At 38.7% G+C, this 24,100-nt stretch overlaps 1 protein-coding gene across 3 annotated transcripts in view; it reads right to left on the bottom strand.

Annotated features, from left to right (window-relative positions):
* The window catches only part of mfn2 (mitofusin 2), a 50,243-nt gene that overhangs the window by 2,922 nt on the left and 23,221 nt on the right, over nucleotides 1-24,100 (bottom strand). For all 3 annotated transcript variants that reach the window (XM_031905087.1, XM_031905086.1, NM_001016514.2), the window contains 10 exon segments: nucleotides 20,235-20,388; nucleotides 16,807-16,874; nucleotides 16,588-16,709; nucleotides 14,015-14,141; nucleotides 8,504-8,608; nucleotides 8,306-8,408; nucleotides 6,765-6,985; nucleotides 4,816-4,971; nucleotides 4,524-4,720; nucleotides 4,178-4,312 (listed from right to left, as the gene is read on the bottom strand). In XM_031905087.1, the coding sequence (XP_031760947.1) occupies nucleotides 4,178-4,312; nucleotides 4,524-4,720; nucleotides 4,816-4,971; nucleotides 6,765-6,985; nucleotides 8,306-8,408; nucleotides 8,504-8,608; nucleotides 14,015-14,141; nucleotides 16,588-16,709; nucleotides 16,807-16,874; nucleotides 20,235-20,388 (1,388 nt within the window).

Here is a 24,100-nt window from a genome sequence, read left to right as displayed (position 1 = left end):
CTTTTGGACAGTAGTCCTGATATTCATATTGGTGAGAGCCACAGTATTGGGTTACATGTGTTTGATTTTCGTGATGAATATACATTACAGGTTTTACAGGATCTACAAGAGGAGGGTTCATATGTGGACCCAGGTAATATTTCGGCGGTCCATTCTGGTCTTAAGAAAAAATCTGATTATTATCCTGTGCAATCTACAAGTCATTATATTAATATGTTCCAAAAATTGGTCAAACGGGATATTGATACTTTAGTCAATAGGTGGAGCCGAGAATCAAGGAAATTTGCATTTAAAAATTTGACGGTTGGGGAATGTCATGCCCTTAAGTCCCTGAGTAAAAATAAGGATGTGGTTATTAAGGCTGCGGATAAAGGGGGCTCAGTGGTAGTGTTAGATGCGAGTACATATGAGAAGGAGATAATGCGACAATTGCTAGATACAGACACTTATACAGCCCTATCAGAAGACCCCACAAAAGTTTTTCAGAAACAATTGGGTGATCTCCTGTTGGAGGGCTATGGAATGGGTATTTTAGATAAAAAGGAATATGAATATCTATATTGTACTCATCCAATTATTCCCATTTTCCATATCCTTCCAAAAGTCCACAAGTCATTGGATGATGTTAAAGGCTGCCGGATAGTAGCTGGAATTGGGGCTTGAATGAGGGCCTTTCACGTTATGTGGATAGACTATTAATACCTTTAGTTCTGCAACTACCAACTTATTTGCAGGACACAACGATGTGCATTAATAAGTTAGCAGACTTGGAATGGAAGCCCACATATAGGTGGTTTACAATGGATGTTACTGCCTTATACTCATCTATAGACCATGAGGTGGGTTTACAGTCCATACAGTATTGGTTGGATCGAGGTGACCATTTTTCTAGTAGTCAGATTGAATTCATTATGCAGTCTATTAAGTTTCTGTTGTATACAAATTATTTTCTTTTTGATGGTCACTTCTATCTCCAAAGGCGTGGAGCCGCGATGGGTGCTTCCTTTGCTCCCACCTACGCCAACCTTTTTATGGGTTGGTGGGAGAGGCTCCACGTCTTTGGAGAGATGAATCGGTTCCAAAGTCAGATTGTCCACTTTTATCGATTGCATTGGAGTTTGGGATGGTGATGAACCGTCCTTACAGTCTTTTGTAAATTATTGCAATGAAGCGGTGGAGGGTATTAAATTTACCTATGAGACAGATAAGGTGAGGATCCCATTCCTGAATGTAGTTTTTAGTGTAAATAACAACATGATACAGACAGATCTTTTTCGTAAGCCGATCACGCGTAACACTCTGATGCTGATAAGTGGGCATCCTGTTACGTGTTTGAGCGGTATCCCAGTGGGACAATTTTTGCGTCTTAGACGTATATGCTCATCCTGGGATGCGTTTCAAAATCAAGCAATGCAATGCAATTCTGTTGAATCAGAAACCTAAGGATTCAGGGGGCGAACAGGGAATAAAATCTAGACCCAGGTTCTGCACAACATACGGGAGAGGAGTGTTCGATATACAGAAAAGTATTCGGAAGCATTGGGGAGTGCTATTACAAGATCCTGTTTTGGGTAGTACCCTTGATAAAAATCCCCAATTTGTTTTCAGGAGAGGAAGGAACATAGCCTCCTGGGTTTCCAGGAGTCTGTATTCCTCTGGTACTAATGAACAAGGAGCGACGTGGCTGCGATATAAGGGCACTTTCAGATGTGGTAAAAACAGGTTTAAAGCCTGTAATGGGATTAAGGTTTCAGATACTTTTACCTGTACTTAAACAGGTCGCAGTTTTACCATTCCTCAATATTTTAATTGCCAATTTAAGGGTATAGTTTACCTGGCGACTTGTGAATGCGGAGCCCAGTATGTGGGTAAGACCATTAGGAGAGCAGGAACTAGGTTCCTTCAACACTTGGCAGCAATAGACAGGAAGGATTTGAAATCTGCTGTTGCCAAACATGTCGTTGAAAAGCATGCTGGCAGAGGGACGGTGATGTTTCAGGTCATTGATAAACCAAAGTGGAATGTAAGGAGGGGTGATCTGGACACTAAATTATCACAGAGAAAGGTATATTGGATATATCATTTGAAGTCTGTAGAACAGTATGGTGGTTTAAATTGGGAATGGGACATTTCATGCTTTTGTTAAAGGGATCAGGACGTGTAATGACTGATATTACTTAAATTTGCAGTGTGGGCCATGATAAAACATAATTGAAAAAATATATTGGAATATACTAACATAAAATATACTATAATGATAACATCATAAGAGAGCTAATGGCCTGTAATAAATACATTAAATTTATGTACCTCAACAAAATATTTCCGAGCAAAAAGATATAATGGGGATAGACATTGTTCTGTATGGTTTATTGTGACAGATACCACCAGTTTAGCTTCATGTTTGAGATTGTTTTGCAATTATTTAGATGGTATAATATATGGACATATGTGCAATGTATAAACGAAGTTTAATGTATAAACCGTATTATATGGGGATTATTACGGAGTTTGGGCTTCTTGAGATAATGGATATACATTGAATAATATGTATTTTTCGATGTTTTCTAACTTCTGTTCTTAAAGGGATCGGTTGGGGTTTATATAGGGTTAATTATGTAGAGGGTTTGGGCTGGGGGTGTGTATTTAAATGCAACTGTGTCATGGCACATGTGTAGCTTCTGATGAAGTGGCGAGAAGCCATGAAACACGTAAAGCTGTCGGTGCCTAACTCCGTGATGGTTTTAATTGTTTGAATAAAAGTGATATTTTATGGAAGGATGTTGTGCTCCATCCACAATTTATCTATATTTCACTGAGTTTTGCCTGGATCGGGGGCGTGTTTGAGATGTTGCAGCACGGAGTACCTAGTTGCAGTTCAACCCATATGGTGAGTGCTCCCCTGTTTTGCTACTCCTTCCTGCTTTGTTTTGCCGGCAAATTCCCGGGACCGGCGCATGCGCATTAGAGTGAAAAGCCGACTTCTCTGTTAAAGTTCGGCTTTTTCACTCTACTGCGCATGCGCTCGCGAGCGAAGGAGGAAGCACTGCAGCTACCCCGGGCTGGTGCTGTTCTCTCAGAACAGGGGCACCAGCCAGGCGTAAAAGGTAGGCGATTTAAGTCACTTGGGGGTGCCTAACATTTTGGCACCCCCAAGTGACTTTGCCTTTCCTTCTCCTTTTAAATAAGTTATTTATTTTAACAAAAAACAAACAATGCCAAGTTGTAGTAATTTTTAGCAAATAATTTAGTGCTGCTTTTATAATAGAGGTGTTGCTATTAGGGATGCACCAAATCCACTATTTTGGGATTCGCCCAAACTATATGCAAATTAGGCTTTGAAGGGGCTAAAGAGAACCGCACATGCAGTACACAGCAAAAAACAAATTCAGGTTCCATGTTCATGTGTTGAATAGTCATGTGATTTTAAGGATTCCATTGCTGAAAAAGGCCGAATCCTGGCCAAACTCTGACCCGAATCCTGGATTTGGTACATCCTTAGTTGCTACCACAAAGTGAATATGTACCGGTATGCTTTCCTAGCCCCATGAGTACAGACAGTGATTATTATTGCTTGTATTGCACAGTGCTAAACAGTGCTAATATTCCACAGTGCTAAACAGAGATTATATTTCAGTCAATAATCATGCAGCTCTTCATGCAATGTGCTTTCTAGAGTGGACTACAATAAATGATCATTTGGGTTGGTGGTGAACCGTTTATACTGTGGAAATATATAGCAAACTGTTTTTAAGCTTCTGGGGTTTACATAGTAGCATTAAATCAGACACATCAATATCTCCAAATCTATATGATGGAGTGGGGTTAAAAATTTAATGCAATATATCATACCAAATACATAATGCACTGGGAAGGTAAAACTGACCTTTCAGCCTACTTTTAAGGTTATAAGGTGGAAGATTGAGACATGCTTTTATTAATGGGTGCAAGCAAAAAAAGGTTTAAATAAAAGTGTGGAAGAATATGAATTCTCTTTATACAATTGTTAGGGAGGATTGCTGCTGATATATTGCCACCCCTCAAAGTTTATTTGTTACATAAATTAAGACTGATCACAAGAAAAATGTAAAATATTTTACATATAACAAGATTATATTACAAAATATAACAAGACAAAAAAAATAGAACACGCAATCAAATAAAATCAACAGAATACCTTAAGAGTTTTGCTTTACTCTGTAGACCGTCCAGGATTTCAATCTTCTTATTCAGAACATCAATATCTTGTTCCAGATTTTCCCTAGTCACATCTACCTGCTGGCACAAGTGAGCAAATGTACCGGAGAGCTCTCTGTGTTAGAAGGGAAAATGAGATAAAACACACATTTCTCAACTTACTAAAAATTAATGTTTGAGATTTGTTTTCTTTTTTATACTAAATCATTTGAAATCATTGCCTGTCATATAACAGATTATGTAAAGTATTTAAACTAAAAAACAAAAGTATAGAGAAATTTCTAAAGCAGAGTCAATATAAAGCTTTAAATGACTGGGTAACTTACTGTTGAACTTGGTGGCTGCAATTGGAACCAGTGTAGCTGACAATTAGCTGCAGTTTCTCTGCAGCATATTCAACAAACTGTCTTTTAAAGGCCCTTTCCTTTGCTTTATTGGTCCAAGTAAGGCGCTCATATACATAAAGTAGTCCATAAAGCCCAAAAGAGAGAGCAATGAGCCTCCACCCTACTGCTTTCCAAACCTGTAAAAGGTAGAAACGGTATAGATAAATTCACAGTATTTTAAAATACTATGAAAAATAAATGGTGAAAACATAAAAATAGAATGAATACTTACTACTCCTCCTACCACAAGTATTCCCATGGAAGTACGAGAAGTTAAAGAAGCCAGTCCAGTTACCATGGAAACCATAAGTTCTTCCTGAGTCATAGAGCCTTGTGGCATTGGTGGCATACTGGGGTTTACTGGTGTCAAAGGCATCGCACGAGGTACCTGAAAATGTATCATAACAAAAAATTTAGGAAAGGAGTACACCATTTATTGCAACATAACTCTATCATGGAATATCCTGTTCCAGCATAAAAGTTACTCTTATTCAAACTGTTACATTTCAAGCAAAGAAAAGCCCAAAACATTAAACCAGGCACGGGTGCAGGAAGAATTTTCAAGAACTTATTTCCACGGTGGCAGCTGCTTCCCTTGAAACAAGGAATGTATACAAGGAATCTCAGGATCATGCAGCTAGCGGATTCAAAAGTGTCAGCTATTACCAACTGCATGTGAACCCTCTCAAATAAAATGAAAGTGGTGAAGTATGCAACGTGGAGTATATACCTATACCTATATAACCTACTCAGTGTCCAAATTCACCAAATAAAAGACCATTTCAAACAGCTTGCCAATAGTCTGAAAGATCATAAAAATAAACAGAGGCAGAATTTCAATGGCCTCTAAGGGCCAAACTCCTTACAGGTGTCGTTATTTAAGAGATTCCTGCTGATCTGTAATATGCACTGACCCTTTGCTTCCTCCCTGTCAATACAGAAGGTGAGGGGTCCTTTCACAAAAAGACATCACTTGTCACGGGGGCAGACAAATACGACACTCAACTCCATTGAAACTCAAAATCTTACTGAGAAAGCAGTAACTTTGGATTGGTTATATACTCTGTTGCCCTGGGTCCGACTTCTAAAACAGTGTAGAAAAAGCAGCTCAAAAGCAGACCTGGAGGAGAACTGAGTTCTGCTACACTGTTTCCACAATTAGAGCCAAAGAACAGAAAAGCAAATACAGCTATAGGATCTATATTCCAGAATGCTTGGATAAGTGATCTTCTTGATAAGTAATCTTTGAATCACCAAACCCTAAGTCTGCTAACAAAAACAATTAGTAAACCCAATAGGGTTGTTGTGTCACCAAAATAGATTCATGCAGCTTATTATTTTATTGTTACAGAGAGAAATCAACTTAAAAAGTTAGAATTATTTGCTTAAAATGGACCCTATGGAAGACAGCCTTCCTGTAACTTAAAGCTTTTTGGATAATGGGTTGCCCGATACTGCTTTCATTCGGAACTACATTTCCTAATAGTTTTAAGAACTTTTCAGTTTTAAAGTTATCCTGTAAATCAAAGAAGAAACCAAGATCTTGCAGAATATATCACACACTGTATTTCTCATACAGAAGAGTAACTAGAATAACAATAGATTGTCCGGTCTGTACAGGTATAAGACCCATTATCCGGAAACCCGTTATCCAGTAAGTCCCGAATTATGGATAGGCCATCTCCCATAGACTTAATTTTAAGGAAATAATTCAGACATTTAAAAAATATGCCCTTTTTTCTCTGTAATAATAAAACAGTACCTTGTACTTGATCTTAACTAAGATATAATTAATCTTGAGTTTATTTAATGTTTAAATTATTTATTAAGGTAGGGAGATCTAAATTACAGAAAGATCCCTTATCTGGAAAACCCTGTAACAATTAGAGTTACCACTTACTTTTTTGTTTCTTTTTTTAAATAAATAAAACCTTTAAATAATAAAAATTTTGCAGGCCTACCATGTATCTTGTGAGAAAATTGAGTGCATATCTAGCCACACAGCACTGCTGCGGAATCGCTCACATGAGAACCAAGTCACATAACTCCATTTTAGAACTATATATACTATTACATACATTTTCCCAGTCCTATGCTACTACAAATTTAATTGAAGTCAGCAACCCTTTCACTTTTCATTTTAAAATACAAAAAAAAAACTAATAACCATTTGATATATACCTGATCACTGTAGGCCATTAAAGCTCGCCGTCCATTTTTAGGGCCCAAGAATCTGTTCACTAGCATTGTCCAGCCCAGAGAAAAGTGAAATTCCACATCTTCCTGAAAATCTGCACACAGTTTATCACAGCTTAAGTCATAGCTGAGATTAAAGCATTGTCGTGGAACCAATAAATCTGTTTGGGTTCTTGCAGTAGGTGGCAGAAGAGGCATCATTCCTTCTACAGGAAAAGAGTCAGAACTGTCACTAATAACATAATGCATGGATACCATAAACATATTCAACTTCATTTAAAGAAGAACTAAACCCTAAAAATGAGTATAGCTAAAAGGCCATATTTTACATAGTGAACTTATTACACCAGCTCAAAGGTTCAGCATCTCTATGGCAGTAATGATCTAGGCCTTCGTATTTGTCACAGGTGCTGGTTTCACTTTGTGCTAAAAATTAATCCTCTCTGTAAAAATGGCCCCTTTATTGGAGTTCCCTATAGATCGTATCACTTCTCCGTCCAGTGTGAAATGAAGAGTAGGCGTGTCCTAACGGTCCCTGCCAGAAGCACAGTAGGAGGGGGATAGCCAATCACAGCCCTGCACTCACACAAGCAAAGACAGGCTTCAGTTCCCTATCAGGTCAGCCTAGCTGCTGATTGGTTCCTATCCTACAGTGCAGTGTACGGAGGGCCGCCGGCTCCCCAGCTCATCCAGAGAATTCAGCCAGCAGGAAGTGGAACAGATGGGCAGGACTAGTGGGGTTTTTGTGGAATTTCTCAATAAATCAGTCAGAAACACAACTTTTTAAAGCACAATCCTTCTATATCTAGAGGAGTATAATTCACTGGTACATTCATAATTTTTATAGAATATGTCTCCTTTAATCAGCCTTATCTTGTAACATTTAGATTTTATAGATATACAGTATATTGCGAGTGGGTCCCTAAGCTCAGTAAGTGACAGTGGCACAGAGCATGTGCAGTGAATCTGCAAATAAGAAGATGGGGAACTATTGGGGGCATCTTTGGGGGCACATTTCTCCACCGCTAGAGGGCTGTGGTTGCCTTGGGCTGGTACAGAAGCCCAAAACTTGATGTACATTTGTCCCCTACTACGTAAGTTAAGCTTTTACCCTAAAATAATATCAGACTTGAGGCTTAATATTACAGGATTTTATATACATTGCTTGATACATACTGTACATAAAAAACCCCAAATAAATAGAATCCTTGTTTTTTAATACCAATATATATATATATATATATATATATATATATATATATATATATATTTATTTTTTTTTTTTTGGCTGTGAAAGTCTTAACAGATTGCACTTGATTACACTTCCAGCTGATAGTTGCAGTTATATTTGCAAACATCTTATACAGACCTCCATACTTATTATGCCATGCATGTTGAGCCAATGTTCATACTTCAATCTACAGTTACTCTTTGTTTAATTTAAACAAAAAAAAAGCACCCACTGCACTCACAGGAGACTGTCTGTGAGTCAGCTTTATACAATGTTAAAATAAAACTTATCAAACCTATCATCTCCTGCTGAGTAGTTTGCAGTGAAACAGAAATCACACTGGAGCAACGATCTGACAAGTTCCTTCCAAGACCTTCTTCAATATGTCTGTGAAGTTCCTATGAGAAAACATGAAGAAATCTATAGAAAAGCATATACTAATGTAAGAGGGAAACATTTAGATGATCAGATACTTTATCTGATCATTTCTTACATTCTTGTAGACTTTAAGGACAACGGATGAAGGATGAAAATCCAACTGAAACTCATCTACCAAAATAGAAAGTCTGCGAATCTCTTCAGCCATTGCGTTGGAAACCTAAAAGATAATGATATAAAGGAATAATAACTTATTCATTGTCTATTTTGCAACAGCTTAACTGATGTTCTGTCATATTATGGGTGATATGAAAATTCTTCATTTTGATAAAGCTATATTACTGTCGCAAACAATGTTTGTACAAATGCACGCTCAGCATTGTTAATACTTATATGTATAAAAAAAAAAAAAAAAAGCACCCCTTGTAAAACGTGTTACATTGGAATTCTCTGAACTGTATTAACCTTTCTGATGCTAACGACATATGGCATACGTGATTGCAGAAATATTCATTATCTGCCAACCACGTATGTCATCTGTTGTTTGGCAGAACTAGGTTTCTCTCTGCAGAGGCGGCATGTACCGCTTCTGCAGAGAGTTCTGAGCGATGATAGCCTGGGCAATGAGCCAGGGGGGCTGTCATGTCGGTCATCGCAGGACCGACCTCCAAGCAGCAGATGCGATTGCATCTGCTGCTTCTCCTTTGGTTCTCCTTGCGTTCCCCCGTTTTCTCCCCCTCCCTCCAGCGACGCCCACTCACTTCCTGCTGTGCGAGCTCTGCACAGAGGACCCTGCAGGACCGATGAGGACCCCTCCAAGCATTCTGATCGGCCATCTAGCTTCAGGACAGGTAAGTGCCCTTTCTTTACACTATTATACACACTTACACACACATATATACAATTACATGCATTTACAGGCACATACAGTACACATATTAGAACAGGGTTTCAGAATTCAGAAAGTTCATTTCAGAACTTTTCCCACCTTTAATGTGACCTATAAACTGTACCACTCAATTGAAAAACAAACTGAAATCTTTTAGGCAGAGGGAAGAAAAAACTAAAATAATGTGGTTGCTTAAGTGTGCACACCTTTAAACCAATATTTTGTTGAAGCACCTTTTGATTTTATTCCAGCACTCAGTCTTTTTGGGTATGATTCTATCAGCATGGCACATTTTGACTTTGTAAGATTTGCCCACTCTTCTTTGCAGAAACACTCCAAATCTGTCAGATTGCAAGGGCATCTCCTGTGCACAGCCCTCTTCAATCGGATTCAGGTCTGGGCTCTGGCTGGGCCATTCCAAAACTTTAATCTTTTTCCAGTGAAGCCATTCCTTTGTTGATTTGGATATATGCTTTGGGTCGTTGTCATGCTAAAAGATGAAGTTCCTCCTCATGTTCAGCTTTCTAGCAGAAGCCTGAAGGTTTTGTGCCAATATTGACTGGTATTTGGAACTGTTCATAATTCCCTCTATCTTAACTAAGGCCCCAGTTCCAGCAGAAGAAAAACAGCCCCAAAGCATGATGCTGCCACCACCATGCTTCACTGTGGGTATGGTGTTCTTTTGGTGATGTGCAGTATTGTTTTTGCGCCAAACATATTTTTTGGAATTTTGGCCAAAAAGTTCAACCTTGGTTTCATCAGACCATAACACCTTTTCCCACATGCTTTTGGGAGACTTCAGATGTGTTTTTTCAAAATGTAGCCTGGCTTGGATGTTCTTCGTTGTAAGAAAAGGCTTTTGTCTTGCCACTCTACCCCATAGCCCAGACATATGAAGAATAAGGGAGATTGTTGTCACATGTACCACACAGCCAGTACTTTCTAGATATTCCTGCAGTTACTTTAATGTTGCTGTAGGCCTCTTGGTAGCCTCCCTGACCAGTTTTCTTCTCGTCAATTTTGGAGGGACGTCCAGTTCTTGGTAATGTCACTGTTGTGCCATATTTTCTCCACTTGATGATGACTGTCTTCGCTGTGTTCCATGGTATATCTAATGCCTTGGAAATTCTTTTGTACCCTTCTCCTGACTGGTATCTTTTAACAATGAGATCCCTCTGATGCCTTGGAAGCTCTCTGTGGACCATGGCTTTTGCTGTGGGATGCAACTAAAAAAACGTCAGGAAAGATCAACTGGAGCAGCTGAACTTGGGGTTGATCAGAGGCACTTTAAATGATGGCAGGTGTATGCTGACTCCTATTCAACATGATTTTGAATGTGATTGCTAAATTCTGAACACAGCTACATCCCCAGTTAGAAAAGGGTGTGCACACTTATGCAACCACATTATTTTAGTTTTTTTGGTTTTCTTCCCTCCACCTAAAAGATTTCAGTTTGTTTTTCAATTGAGTGGTACTGTTTATAGGTCACATTAAAGGTGGAAAAAGTTCTGAAATGTTTTATCTTTGTCTCATTTTTGTACAGCAAAGGAACCTGCCGCCATTTTACCAGGGATGTGTAGACTTTTTATATTCACTGTATACACAAACACTTTTCTTTTTACTTATTTATTTTACCCCTTTGTCTTTAGTTTTTTCCTAAAAACTGTTTATTTTGACAGCGTGACTATTGGATAAGATATTCTGACCACTAATTACACTGTTGTGTGACTTATTTTGCTGTTTCACTAATTTGCACATTTTTTGTGGTTTTATTGCATTTTTATCCCTGTATTAGTATTCTTAATCTGTTTTTTAGCTTCGCTTTGCCATGTGGTACATGTGTAGAAAAATAACTTTACCTATTTTGAATTCATCAGAATGTGTACTTTACAAAAATATATGGTTTTCTGGGGGCCTCTGTATAGTTGAGGGCGTTACAGCACATAATATGCTGTCAGGGGGCTCTGTGTGCAAAAGCTGAATTGGCAGGCGACAAATCCTTATGCGCTATTTTCATTTTGGGGTCTGTTCCCACCACAGACTTTGGTAAATCTATGCATATTGGGCATCAAACTGTTCAGTAGACCTCTGGTGTTCCTATTTGGGTTGATTTGCCTTTGTATGCAAGAAATTGTGTGAGATAAATGCGGCAAATTGCAACATTTTTAGGCAATTTTCTGAAATGTCATAGACACAACTAGCTTTAGGAAAGCTTTGCAGATTGGTACTTTGGTGTAGGAAGGGTTTTTTACCCATGTTGGATTTGTCAGAATGTGTACTTTCCAAAAAATATGGGTTTCTGGGTTTTTCTGTATAGTTTGGGGGTCTTACGGCACATAATACACAGTCATTGGGCTTATTTTGCAGAAACTAAGTTGACCGCTGAGACAATTCATATGCACTATTTTCATTTGGGTGCCTCTGTACACCACATATCTTTGCATATTGGGCATCGAACTGTTCATTAGACCTCTGGCATTCATATTTAGGGTGATGTGTCATTGTATGTAAGAAATGTTGTAAGATAAATGTGGCAAATAGCAACATTTCTAGGCGTTTTTCAGAAAAGTCATGACAGAAATGATAGCTTGCATGGGGTAAGTTCACATTGGGGCCCCTACATGACACATAGTTAGGTAAACTTAAACATATTGTGTATCAAACTGTTCAGTGGACCCCTGGTGTTCAAATTTTGGGTTTTTTATCTTGGTACCTAATGCTATGTGGGAGATAAGATGCTGCAAAGTGGAAGCTTTGAGGGGATTTTTGGAAATGTCATCAAAATCACCAAATTTAGGAAAGCTTTGCGGTCTGGTACTTTGGGAGTAGAAAAACATGGGTACCCATTTTAGATTCGGGGAAATGTGTACTTTCCAAAAATATATGGCTTTCTGGGGTGAGCGTACTTTTTTGTAGTTTTATTCCACATTAAATGATGTAAATGTGTTGATTTTGCAGGAGCTGAAATGACAGAAATGATAGATTGCATGTATGAGTATGATCATTTTGGGGGCCCCTATATGCCACATACTTAGGTAAACCTATACATTTTGTATATAAAACTGTTCAGTGGACCCCTGGCATTCAAATTTAGGGTGTTTTATCTGGTTACTTTATGACCTATAGAAGATAAGATACTATAGACAGGAAGCATTGAAGCGATTTTTCAAAAAATTCACAAATTTTGATAAAAACCAATAACTTTAGGAAAGCATTGCAACTTGATAGTTTGGAGTAGACAGACAGTTCTACCTATTCTGGATTCCCCAGAATCTGTTCTTTCCAAAAATGTATAATTTTCTGGGATAAACTTTCTGTTAGTGTAAGTTTTGGCCTTGAAATCTAAAGTATGCAGCTTAGTGGAGCAGTGTTTTGGAAATTTGGTAGTGTACTGCAGGGAGTTTTTGACCTATACAAGTGAGAAATCACCATAAAACTATATATATTTGGTATTGGTACGATGAGAAGACATAGTACTTTACAAATCAGTTGTATTTTCGCGCATAAAATTATTTTTGTTTCTGGTATATGTTTGTATTATGGAAAATGTCTTTTTTTTCATATTTTAGACATTTAGAAGCCTATATCTTGTTACAGAATTGGAATTACACAAAAATTCTACCATATTTTGAAAGGTTAGGTTGTCCTGAAAAAAACAATATATAGTTATAGAAACTAAAAGTTCCCCCAAGGAAAGGCCCCTAAAGTGACAGTGCAAAATGTTCAAAAACTGTCTGGCAATACACGTTCCGCTTTGACCAAAATGGTTGTTAAAGGGATGGTCACTCTTAAGTTAACTTTTAATATGTTATAGAATTGCCATTGCTTCTTCTTCTAACTCTTTGCTACTTTCAAACGGGAGACACTGATCCCCACAGCCAAAAAACTATTGCACTGTGAAACTACAGTTTAATTGTTATGGTTACTTTTTAGTACTTATTTTCTATTGAAGTCCTCTCCTATTCATATATTATTCTCTATATCTTACTAAAAGTTAACACAAAGGTTAACAACCCCTTTAAAGCACAAGGTTGTTGGCACTGTACTTTTATATGGTCATGGAACTCCACGTGACTTCTAATTTCCTTATATTTTACAAGATGGGGTATATTATTCCCTAAGTAGGGCCAGATACAGTGCAAGGAGGATTTTTGTTTCTCAATTCCAGATTTACCCAGAGTCTTCTATTACAGTTATATTTTTATCAAAATGAATGTGACCCATAGTGTGAGAAGCAGGAATGAATCCACTCATCATCATCATAAGGTCATGACAATCTTCCCACAAGCAGTCTTTTTGCCAAAGTCTGGATTCATATGTGAAGGAAGTATTGTTAGCCAGAGTTCCTCTTTCCCATGAGTCTTTTCCCTGGTATCTAATGATGACATCACACCTTTGCCGTCATCATTAGGCATATACCAAGGAAAGGACTTATGGGAAAAAGGAAAGCTGGCTAAAAATACCCCCCTCACATAACCTTTGGTAGAACGTATGACTCTGAGTGTCTATCCCTATATGGGAATATTTTAATTGCAATACTTTTATGTAATAAAATAGAAAGACGTTTTTTTAAAACTATTTGGGTGCTTCCCCCATTCCCTATATTACAGTTGGCGTATATACACTAGAACCTGAATGACCCATCTGTGATGTATAAATAGTAATCTTTTATAGGGGTCTTTAAGTACCTACCTGTGGATATCTTAATCACATTTAAAGCTTCTTTGGTACTCTCACCTGTCTTTCTACCTCATCAGTTATCTGTTTGATTTTAAATTTGTAATCCTCTGTCAGAAGCTCCAGTTGTTTCTCAATAAATTCCAAACGATCCCTGAACTCCTCACGTTTTTCCAAACATAAGCATCTGTTAAAAAAGTGACTTCATATAAAGGCAGCATTTACGAAAGTTACTACACAAAGTACTGCACTGTACATGCACTTGAGCACAGAACAAGAACCAATTTAAAAATTATAGCCATGGTATTTTGCTATAATTCTTACTTTTTAGGTTTTTCCCATTAAATTGTATGTATGTATGTATAACTTTATTAATAAAGCGCCACAAGTGTACGCACACACAGGGAGGACAAGTGTTATAATAAATAATTACAATAAATATATATAAATTTACAGGGAATAAGTGCCATGTGGTATGAGACACAGCAGGAAGGAGGTCCCTGCCCCGTAGAGCTTACAATCTAAGTGGTTGGGTAACATACAGGCACAAATTGGAAGGTAAGAGTGCACCAGGTATGGGTATTTGCCCTTAAGCGCAGGACTAGGCAAAATAATGTTTTAGTGCTCTAGAAGGTAAGAGCTGAGCTTTTTCTTAAAGAGAGTTAGTGAGTGGGATTCAGGGATAGAGTTCTGAGAGGAGCGGAGGAGACAACCAGGAACATGCAGGGAGACCAGTGAAGAAATGTAGTGAGGAGCAGAGGAGTGAAGGGCTTTAAATGTTAGCAGAAGGATTTTGTAAGCTATCCTTTGCTTAACAGGCAGCCATGCTAGAGAGCTTAATTGAGGCTGAGCAGGTTCCCTCTTCAGAGACAGCAGGAGGATCCTGGCAGCAGAGTTTAAGATTGATTGCATTAATTTAATGAAGCAACTTATAACTGTCCCTAAGCAAATTTTAATGCAAAGACTAAAAAGAGAGCTCCGTTAAACCTGAAAAAGGATAGGGCATTAAAAAGTCTAACAGGTAAGGGACCTATTATCCAGAATACTCAGGACCTGAGGTTTTCCTGATTAGGGATCTTTCCCCAAAATTTTGGATCACAATACTTTAATTCCACTAAAAAATTATTTCAACATTAAATAAACCCAACAGGATTGTGTTGCCTCCAATAAGGATTGAATTTATCTTACGTGGGATCAAATACAAGCTATGGTTTTTATAATGACAGAGAAAAAGGAAATAATTAAAACATAACATTTAAATTATTTGATTAAAGGAACAGTAACACCAAAAAATGAAAGTGTATAAAAGTAACTAAAATATAATGTGCTGCTGCCCTGCACTGGTAAAAGTTGTGTATTTACTCCAGAAAGTCTACTATAATTTATATAAATAAGCTGCTATGTAGCCATGGAGGCAGCCATTCAAAGGAGAAAAGGCACAGGCACATAGCAGATAACAGATAAAACACTATTGTATTCTACAGAACTTATCTGTTAATTGCAATGTAACCTGTGCCTTTTCTCCTTTTTTCCAGCTTGAATGGCTGCCCCCGTGGCTACACAGCAGCTTATTATATAAATTATAGTAGTGTTACTGTAGCAAACACACCAGTTTTACCTGTGCAGGGCAAAAGTGCATTATATTTTTATAACTTTAAAGCTCTTTCATTTTTTGGTGTTACTGTTCCTTTAAAATGGACCCCCAGGAATCTCTGGGGATACAGATGGATTCCAATGCTGGCGCTACCCTCTATCACAAATCTGATGAAGGCCGATTGGTGAAACACGCAACGTCATCACTAGGGAGGAGACTTGCGGTAAAGCCGCCATTTGGATCCATCTGTACACCCTGACCTATGGGCCTTGAATGTTTTTAGTGAGTGCCTTGGAAAATGAAAATCTTGTAAGTGCAATATATTGTAGTAAATGGCTTTGGAGGAGGAAGCAAAATCTGGGAATTCTGAATGCTATTATCTTTGAGGGGTCTGTAAGTACCCACCTTACCTATCTGTTGGAGTGTACATTTTGGGATCTTTCCAAAAAACTCCTACAAAAGCCTCCTGTAACTATAGGGAAGTGAAGAAAAGATTGCACACCTTTATTCTTATTTCAGACATGCTGTTTGAATTTTAAATACAGGTATGGGAGCTATCAACCGGAATGCTTGGGACCTGGGTTTTACCCCCCGGATAAGGGGTCTGTAATTTAGATCTCCATAACTTAATTCTGCTACAAATCATATAAACATTAAATAACCTCAGTTGGGGTCAAGTACAAGGTACTGTTTTATTATTACAGAAAAAAAGGAAATGTTTTGAAGGTCTTAATTATTTGTTTAAAATGGATTCTATGGCACATGGATTTTCTGTAATTTGGTGCTTTTTAAAAACTGGGTTTCGGGATAACGCATCCCATACCTGTACTGCATGATATTACTCTGACTGCTTTCTTATAGCTAAAAGCGCTGGGATTTTTTGTGTATGGATTGATTGCATTGAGGACTGTGGGAGATCCTTTATATCCCGGAAAAGAGAGAGGAAGGCTGCTTTTAAACCTATACCCTGTGACTTCGCATATAAACTGAGATCTTGTTTAATTCCATTTGTTAAGTGTTTATTGGTGGCCATTTTTACCTCTGCTCTTGAGCAGCAACATGGACAGACTCCATTATTTGTCGCAAAACTTCAGCAATTTGCTTGGCTCTCTTCGTATGCTGCTCAAATTTGGTCTTAACAGCTGACTGGGAAATACACTCCTATAAAGTTATATGGATTCAAGCATGAAACTGTTAAACAATGACAGAAAATCACCATTATAAACACAATGACCTATAAAAAAATCTAATGACATACCTCAAATCTTCTCTCAAAATTCTGGAATTCAAACATCCTTGCTTGAAAGCCCTCAGCTAAAGCTCCACCTAGTAAAGCAGGATAATAGGGCAAAGCTAGTTTCACTGTTATCACCACTAAACAACATTAATAGGGAAAAGGGGGAAATGGGTCTTTCTGTAAATACAGTGGTGCTTTAAAGTTTGTGTGTGTAAATTTTTCTTACATTTTTATATGAATGTGACCTAAAACATACATCATCTGATTTTCAAACAAGTGCTAAAAGTAGAAGAAGAAAACCTAGTGAAACAAAAATGATTATATTTGGGCATGTATTTATAGAAAAAATGATCCAATAACATATCTGTGTATGGCAAAAGTAAGTGAATTGTGCCATCAGTATTTAGTGTGACCCCCTTGTGCAGCAATAACTTCAACTAAACATTTGCGGTAACTGTTAATCAGTCCTGCACACTAAATCGGAGTTATTTTAGCCCATTCAGCCATATAGAACAGCTTCAACTGGAATAATGTCATGATTTTTATGGTGTGCTTTTTTATTTCTAAATTACACAGTTTACATAGAAAATAATTCACTCTACCATTTAAAATGTTATTCTTGAACCAACACCAGTTGTAATATTGGTGTGTAGGCAGCCATCTCAGTGCATTTTGCCCGATTCTGAGCTTTTAGAAAAAGCCAGCGCTACACATTAAAACTGCTTTCAGGTAACCTATTGTTTCTCCTACTCCCATGTAACTGGAGGAGTCCCAAGCTGGACTTGGATTTCTTGCTATTGAGTGCTATACTAATATCTACTGGGAGCTGCTATCTTCCCATTGTTCTGCTGATCGGCTGCTGGGGAGAAAGGGAGGGGGTGATATCATTCCAACTTGCAGCGCAGCAGTAAAGTGTTAACCTGAGCACAGGTCACATGGCTGTGGCATCCTGGAAAACAGAAGAATACAGCTAGCTCCATGTGAAGTTTCAAAATTAAAGGGGACCTATCACCCTAAGAAATAATTACATATTGTTTTCAATTGTGTTTGCCAAGCAAAATAAACTTCAGTTACACTATAAAAATTATTTTAAACTTAAATCCTTTAGCACTGGAACTAACAACTGCAGAAAACAGGCAGGCTCTATTTTGTGGACACTGCATCTTGCTAAAATCTTGGTTCTGCCAGTATGGGGGGACCTGATACCCATATCCATGCACTGGTTACACAATTAAATGGTGAGGAAGGAGGGGGAATGTAAGGAGTGCAGTGACATCTAAGACGTTCTGAATTGAAAGTGAAAGTAACTGTCCACCCCACCCCTATGCCTAAGGGCTCTGGCACACGGGGAGATTAGTCGCCCGCGGCAAAACTCCCCGTTCGCGGGCGACTAATCTCCCCGAGTTGCCTACCCCAGCCATTGCGCGATTTTCGCCGGTGGGATGGCAGGGGTAGGCAACTCGGAGAGACAGGGGCTCCGCTGCTCTCAGCCTGCTTTTTTTTAGGCAGGCAGAGAGCAGTGGATCCACCCTCTTCTACAGCTCCTCCTGAGTGCAGGTGCATGGAACAGAGATTGGTTTGAAAATGCCCGCTTTTGCAGTTTTTGGCCCAACCTCCGCTTTTGCTCTGTGTACCTCCACTCAGACTTTATCTGTACTTGTTAGTGCAGATTCACGGAGCTGCGGAAGAAATCGTATCCACTTCTCTCTGCCTGCCTAAAAACACAGACTTACAGCAGCAGAACCAACACTCCGTGTGGCCTTGCCTATAGAGGTTTAGGTCAGTGCAGATATAAATGCAGGCCAAGAATCAGCCTCTATGCTCAAAAAAATTGTGCCGAATTCCGCTTTGTGCGCCTGCACCCTGGCCGATGCAATGGCTCCGGGTACAGGTACATCAACAAGCAGGGGCAGATTCTCAGCCCTATGTGGGATTTGCCCAAGATTTCATGAATGCATATATCTGTTGAATTTGACTCCACTTTATCTCTTTAATACTCCTTGTTAAATCAGTCACAGGCATTCCAAGCACTAATGTAGTTAATTTTAATGAGTCTGTTTAATGTCATTTTTTTTGCCGTTTGTGTCTTTTACTTTACAGAAAACTAATTTTCGTAGTACGTTTTTTGTTGTATGTCTTTTGAAAAAATAGCATAATGAGTGTACTGAATTTACAATGAAAACCACTGATCCTGCTATGACTTTATTGTGACTAATGCTGTGTTATAATGACTACAAATATATTCCTATTAAAGCACATGAGAAGATTATCATGCTTTTACAGGAAGAAACTACCAAGAAATAAAACTACTCTTTGCATGCATAAAAAAAACTAATAATTGATTATTCAGACTTTTCAAATTACAGTTAATCACTGTTCAAACAGCAATGCACCACTTTAATAAACATTTTTTTATTTTTCTGAATCCCTTTATCATTACGTTTTCACTAGTTGAGATGTGTTTTTGAGTCAAAGACAAGGCAAGGGCTCCACCACTATCTCTGAAGTTCTACAGCTGGCAGTTTGACAATGATTTTTTGCCCTTGTGTCTGTATTTTCTTTGACTAGCAGGAAGGGGTAAATGTCCATACTGCAAAACCATACACACACTGGCTAGAAAAGCATACTTTTTTTATTGCCACATTACAGTACTCCATATAAAATAAAAAAGCAATATGGAAGAGTTTGCTTCTCTGGTATTACAGAAATCAGGTATGTGGGACTATACTAAGTAACAGTAGGAGGTGTAAGGTTTAACTTATTTGTTTTCCAAAAGCTGCTAAGCTCAGCCTTTGGCACAATCAAGTGTACTGCAAGGTAGACGACTAACTTGCCTTTCGTATGAACTCTGAAGATCAAATTATAATCAATTCTAACGTACATGATAAGTGGGAGTTCCAAAACAAATCTTAGGGGTATAGGCAACAGTGCAAATTTATGCGTGATGCAAGCGTGTAAAGAAACAATAAATCAAGAAGGTGATCGACATATAACTGTAATGTAACAATGAATATACAGCAATTTTGTGTGAGACTTTTTCCTGAAAATACAGCATCGGTAAAACATATGGAACAGTCTACTGTTGGTTTGAGGATACTGGAAATTTCCATTAACATGGCACACCTGTACGCTGCTATTTTTTGAATAAACACGCAGGGGCTAAGCCCCGCTTGCATTACACTTGTTGTGCTGGTCAACTATCTTTAGGGCTCTGGCACACGGGGAGATTAGTCGCCCTCTCAAGGCAACTTCTGTGATTTCACTGAAATCACGCTGCCGCGTATTCCATCCCACCGGCGATTTACATTTTCGCAGGTGGGATGGCATTTCGGGGAGATTAGCCGCCTGCGAACAGGGGGATTTGTCGCGGGCGACTAATCTCTCCATGTGCCAGAGCCCTTACACCTTGCAAACTGTCAATATGCAAGTGATTGGTGGCAGTAACATACCTCCTTCAGGCATTCCCTGAGCTTTTTGTATCCTGGCATTCAAAACTTCTTTGGCTGACACAAAGAATATACGATCTCCAGCTTGGGTTCGATCCAGCACTCCCAGTTCATCCACTAAAAAACTAGTGCAACGTTCCATGTGCTGGCGACGTACCTGGAAGTTGACAAAAAGGAAAAACCACATCACTAATCTTTTGGTTTGTACCTTAGAAATGCTGTATTTAAGCAAATATATGTTAAATTTACTTTTTACATTTTTTTTTTTACTTTAAAATATGCTCTAGCTATTAAAAGAGATGTGCTATACACAATGCAGCTATTCCAAGGCCCCAAAGACACTAAAGTCCACTAATGACTCAACTGGTTGAGTTATTTTATTTCCTCAGGACGGAGTAGGCCCCCTAAATCATAATTTTGTATTGGAACCTGTCAGTGCTTTGATATACCTCAGAAATGTGCAAAACTGTTGTGGACTCACATTTTAGGGTCATGGCCCACAGGGAGATTAGCTGGTGAGAAGGCATTTTGGGGAGATTAGTTGCCTACGGTAACTGAGTTAACCACGGGCAACAAATCTCCCCAAAATGCCTTCCCATTGGCAATAAAGTGAATCACGGGTGGAAAGCCATGCATGTCGCTTCCGTTTCCTGAGAAGAAAGCTTTGCATGACTTTGGAAAATTAAGTCAGGGGCATTTCTTGATGCCTCTGAGCTGGCTGAATGTTCTGGATTACCTTTTGATCACTTTAAAGACAACAAGGCAGTTTATGATTAAAGTATCATGTTTTTTTATAATTTCCCCAGCATGTATATTATATTTTTGGATAAGGAACACCATCATTTCTAAAAAAAAAAAAAAAATAGTATGACTTAAAGGGGATATATACCATAATTTTTTACAATGCACCAAACCATGTAAAATAATGTAAAATAGAAGAGTTTTTTTTTTTTAAATATATATATATATATATATATATATATATATATATATATATGAATCTATAGGAGCAGGCACTCGCGTCTAACAAAGTTATAGTTTGCCTGGGTGCAGTATAAAACTACATGCATATCAGAAAGAAGTATGCCGCACTCGCAGGTCTTAAGGTGCAAAATAACAAAAATTTTATTAGAACAAAAGACTGACGTTTCGGCTGTCTAAGCAGCCTTTCTCAAAGTGCAGATGTGACAAACAAACCCCCCTGATAAACCCTACAGTGGCGCCAAATACACAGTGACGTCATGTAGTGGGAGTGTAGTTACACATAAAAATGTAAAAATGTAAACAGTAAAACAAACAAAAAGAAATTATCAAGAAAGAGTGTGGAACCAAATAGGGAGAAACACCGTGTGTGTGTGTGTGTGTGTGGGAAAATAAGAGCATACAGTGGTGTGAAAAACTATTTGCCCCCTTCCTGATTTCTTATTCTTTTGCATGTTTGTCACACAAAATGTTTCTGATCATCAAACACATTTAACTATTAGTCAAAGATAACACAAGTAAACACAAAATGCAGTTTTTAAATGAGGGTTTTTATTATTTAGGGAGAAAAAAAATCCAAACCTACATGGCCCTGTGTGAAAAAGTAATTGCCACCTGAACCTAATAACTGGTTGGGCCACCCTTGGCAGCAATAACTGCAATCAAGCGTTTGCGATAACTTGCAACGAGTCTTTTACAGCGCTCTGGAGGAATTTTGGCCCACTCATCTTTGCAGAATTGTTGTAATTCAGCTTTATTTGAGGGTTTTCTAGCATGAACCGCCTTTTTAAGGTCATGCCACAACATCTCAATAGGATTCAGGTCAGGACTTTGTTTTTCTTCAGCCATTCAGAGGTGGATTTGCTGGTTTGTTTTGGGTCATTGTCCTGCTGCAGCACCCAAGATCGCTTCAGCTTGAGTTGACGAACAGATGGCCGGACATTCTCATTTCAGGATTTTTTGGTAGACAGTAGAATTCATGGTTCCATCTATCACAGCAAGCCTTCCAGGTCCTGAAGCAGCAAAACAACCCCAGACCATCACACTACCACCACCATATTTTACTGTTGGTATGATGTTCTTTTTCTGAAATGCTGTGTTACTTTTACACCAGATGTAACGGGACACGCACCTTCCAAAAAGTTCAACTTTTGTCTCGTCGGTCCACAAGGTATTTTCCCAAAAGTCTTGGCAATCATTGAGATGTTTTTTAGCAAAATTGAGACGAGCCATAATGTTCTTTTTGCTTAAAAGTGGTTTGCGCCTTGGAAATCTGCCATGCAGGCCATTTTTGCCCAGTCTCTTTCTTATGGTGGAGTCATGAACACTGACCTTAATTGAGGCAAGTGAGGCCTGCAGTTCTTTAGATGTTGTCCTGGGGTCTTTTGTGGCCTCTCGGATGAGTTGTCTCTGCGCTCTTGGGGTAACTTTGGTCGGCCGGCCACTCCTGGGAAGGTTCACCACTGTTCCATGTTTTTGCCATTTGTGGATAATGGCTCTCACTGTGGTTCGCTGGAGTCCCAAAGCTTTAGAAATGGCTTTATAACCTTTACCAGACTGATAGATCTCAATTACTTTTGTTCTCATTTGTTCCTCAATTTCTTTGGATCTTGGCATGATGTCTAGCTTTTGAGGTGCTTTTGGTCTACTTCTCTGTGTCAGGTAGCTCCTATTTAAGTGATTTCTTGATTGAAACAGGTGTGGAAGTAATCAGGCCTGGGGGTGACTACAGAAATTGATATTGAAATTGAAAATTGAAATTGATAAACCACAGTTAAGTTATTTTTTAACAAGGGGGGCAATCACTTTTTCACACAGGGCCATGTAGATTTGGAGTTTTTTTTCTCCCTTAATAACGTAAACCTTCATTTAAAAACTGCATTTTGTGTTCAATTATGTTATCTTTGATTAATAGTTAACGGTTTTTGATGAGCAGAAACATTTAAGTGTGACAAACATGCAAAAGAATAAGAAATCAGGAAGGGGGCAAATAGTTTTTCACACCACTGTAGTTGAAAAAGGAAAGAGTGCAGTTTCGCTGTAGAGCTGAACTGCAACTCCCAATGCCCGCTCAACGTATTTGGCACATCAGAACAATAAAAAAATAATAATCAACTGTGAACAGGGCAGCACAACCCCAATGCGTACGTACCCTTAGTGGAATGACCCGCTCATACGAGCGATAGAAGAGACCTCACGGGGTATCCATATAGTATGCCGATGTGGGATGACAGGCACTTGTACTCACATTGCACCGCTGACTCCGATCAATCGTTCCTCTCAGCTTAGATTCAAGGCAAGGCACTCGTACTCACATTGTGCTGGTTGCAGCGCTCTCTCAGCTTGTCCCCTCATCTCAGTATAGGCACCAACGGCTAGTCACGTGTATGACCAAGGAGTCTACCCTCGCATCTGGGAGACCCTAATGTCAATACATTGTGTCAAATTATACCGTCCGGCTTTAGATATAGTGAGTTAAAAGTACTACAGAAGAGGGAGAAGTCTAGAGACTTGCTGGTCAAAGCTGACCCTACCCACTATCAATCGGAAACATCCCACACCTGGCTTCCTTCTGCCAGACCGGGCTGCTATAGATGCCCCAGCTGTACAACCTGTAGTTCAGTTATTACGGGCGCCTCATTTAATCATCCACATACTGGCCGCATAATACGGTTGCAACATAGGCTCACCTGCACCTCTAAATACATTGTGTATTTTATTAAGTGCCCTTTTGGACTTTTATATATTGGTAAAACGATTACTTCTTTTCGTGATTGAATGGCAAACCACAGGTCCGCAATACGGTCAGCTTTGACCACTGGGAAAGCAGACACCCCTGTAGCAGCTCATTTTCTGGCCCATGGACATTCTCTTGCCAGTCTACGATG

This window comes from Xenopus tropicalis, chromosome 7, assembly GCF_000004195.4.
Source record: "Xenopus tropicalis strain Nigerian chromosome 7, UCB_Xtro_10.0, whole genome shotgun sequence".
Taxonomy (NCBI): Eukaryota; Metazoa; Chordata; class Amphibia; order Anura; family Pipidae; genus Xenopus; species Xenopus tropicalis.
Note: the sequence above shows the minus strand (reverse complement) of the source record. Positions and strands in the feature narration are given on the sequence as shown.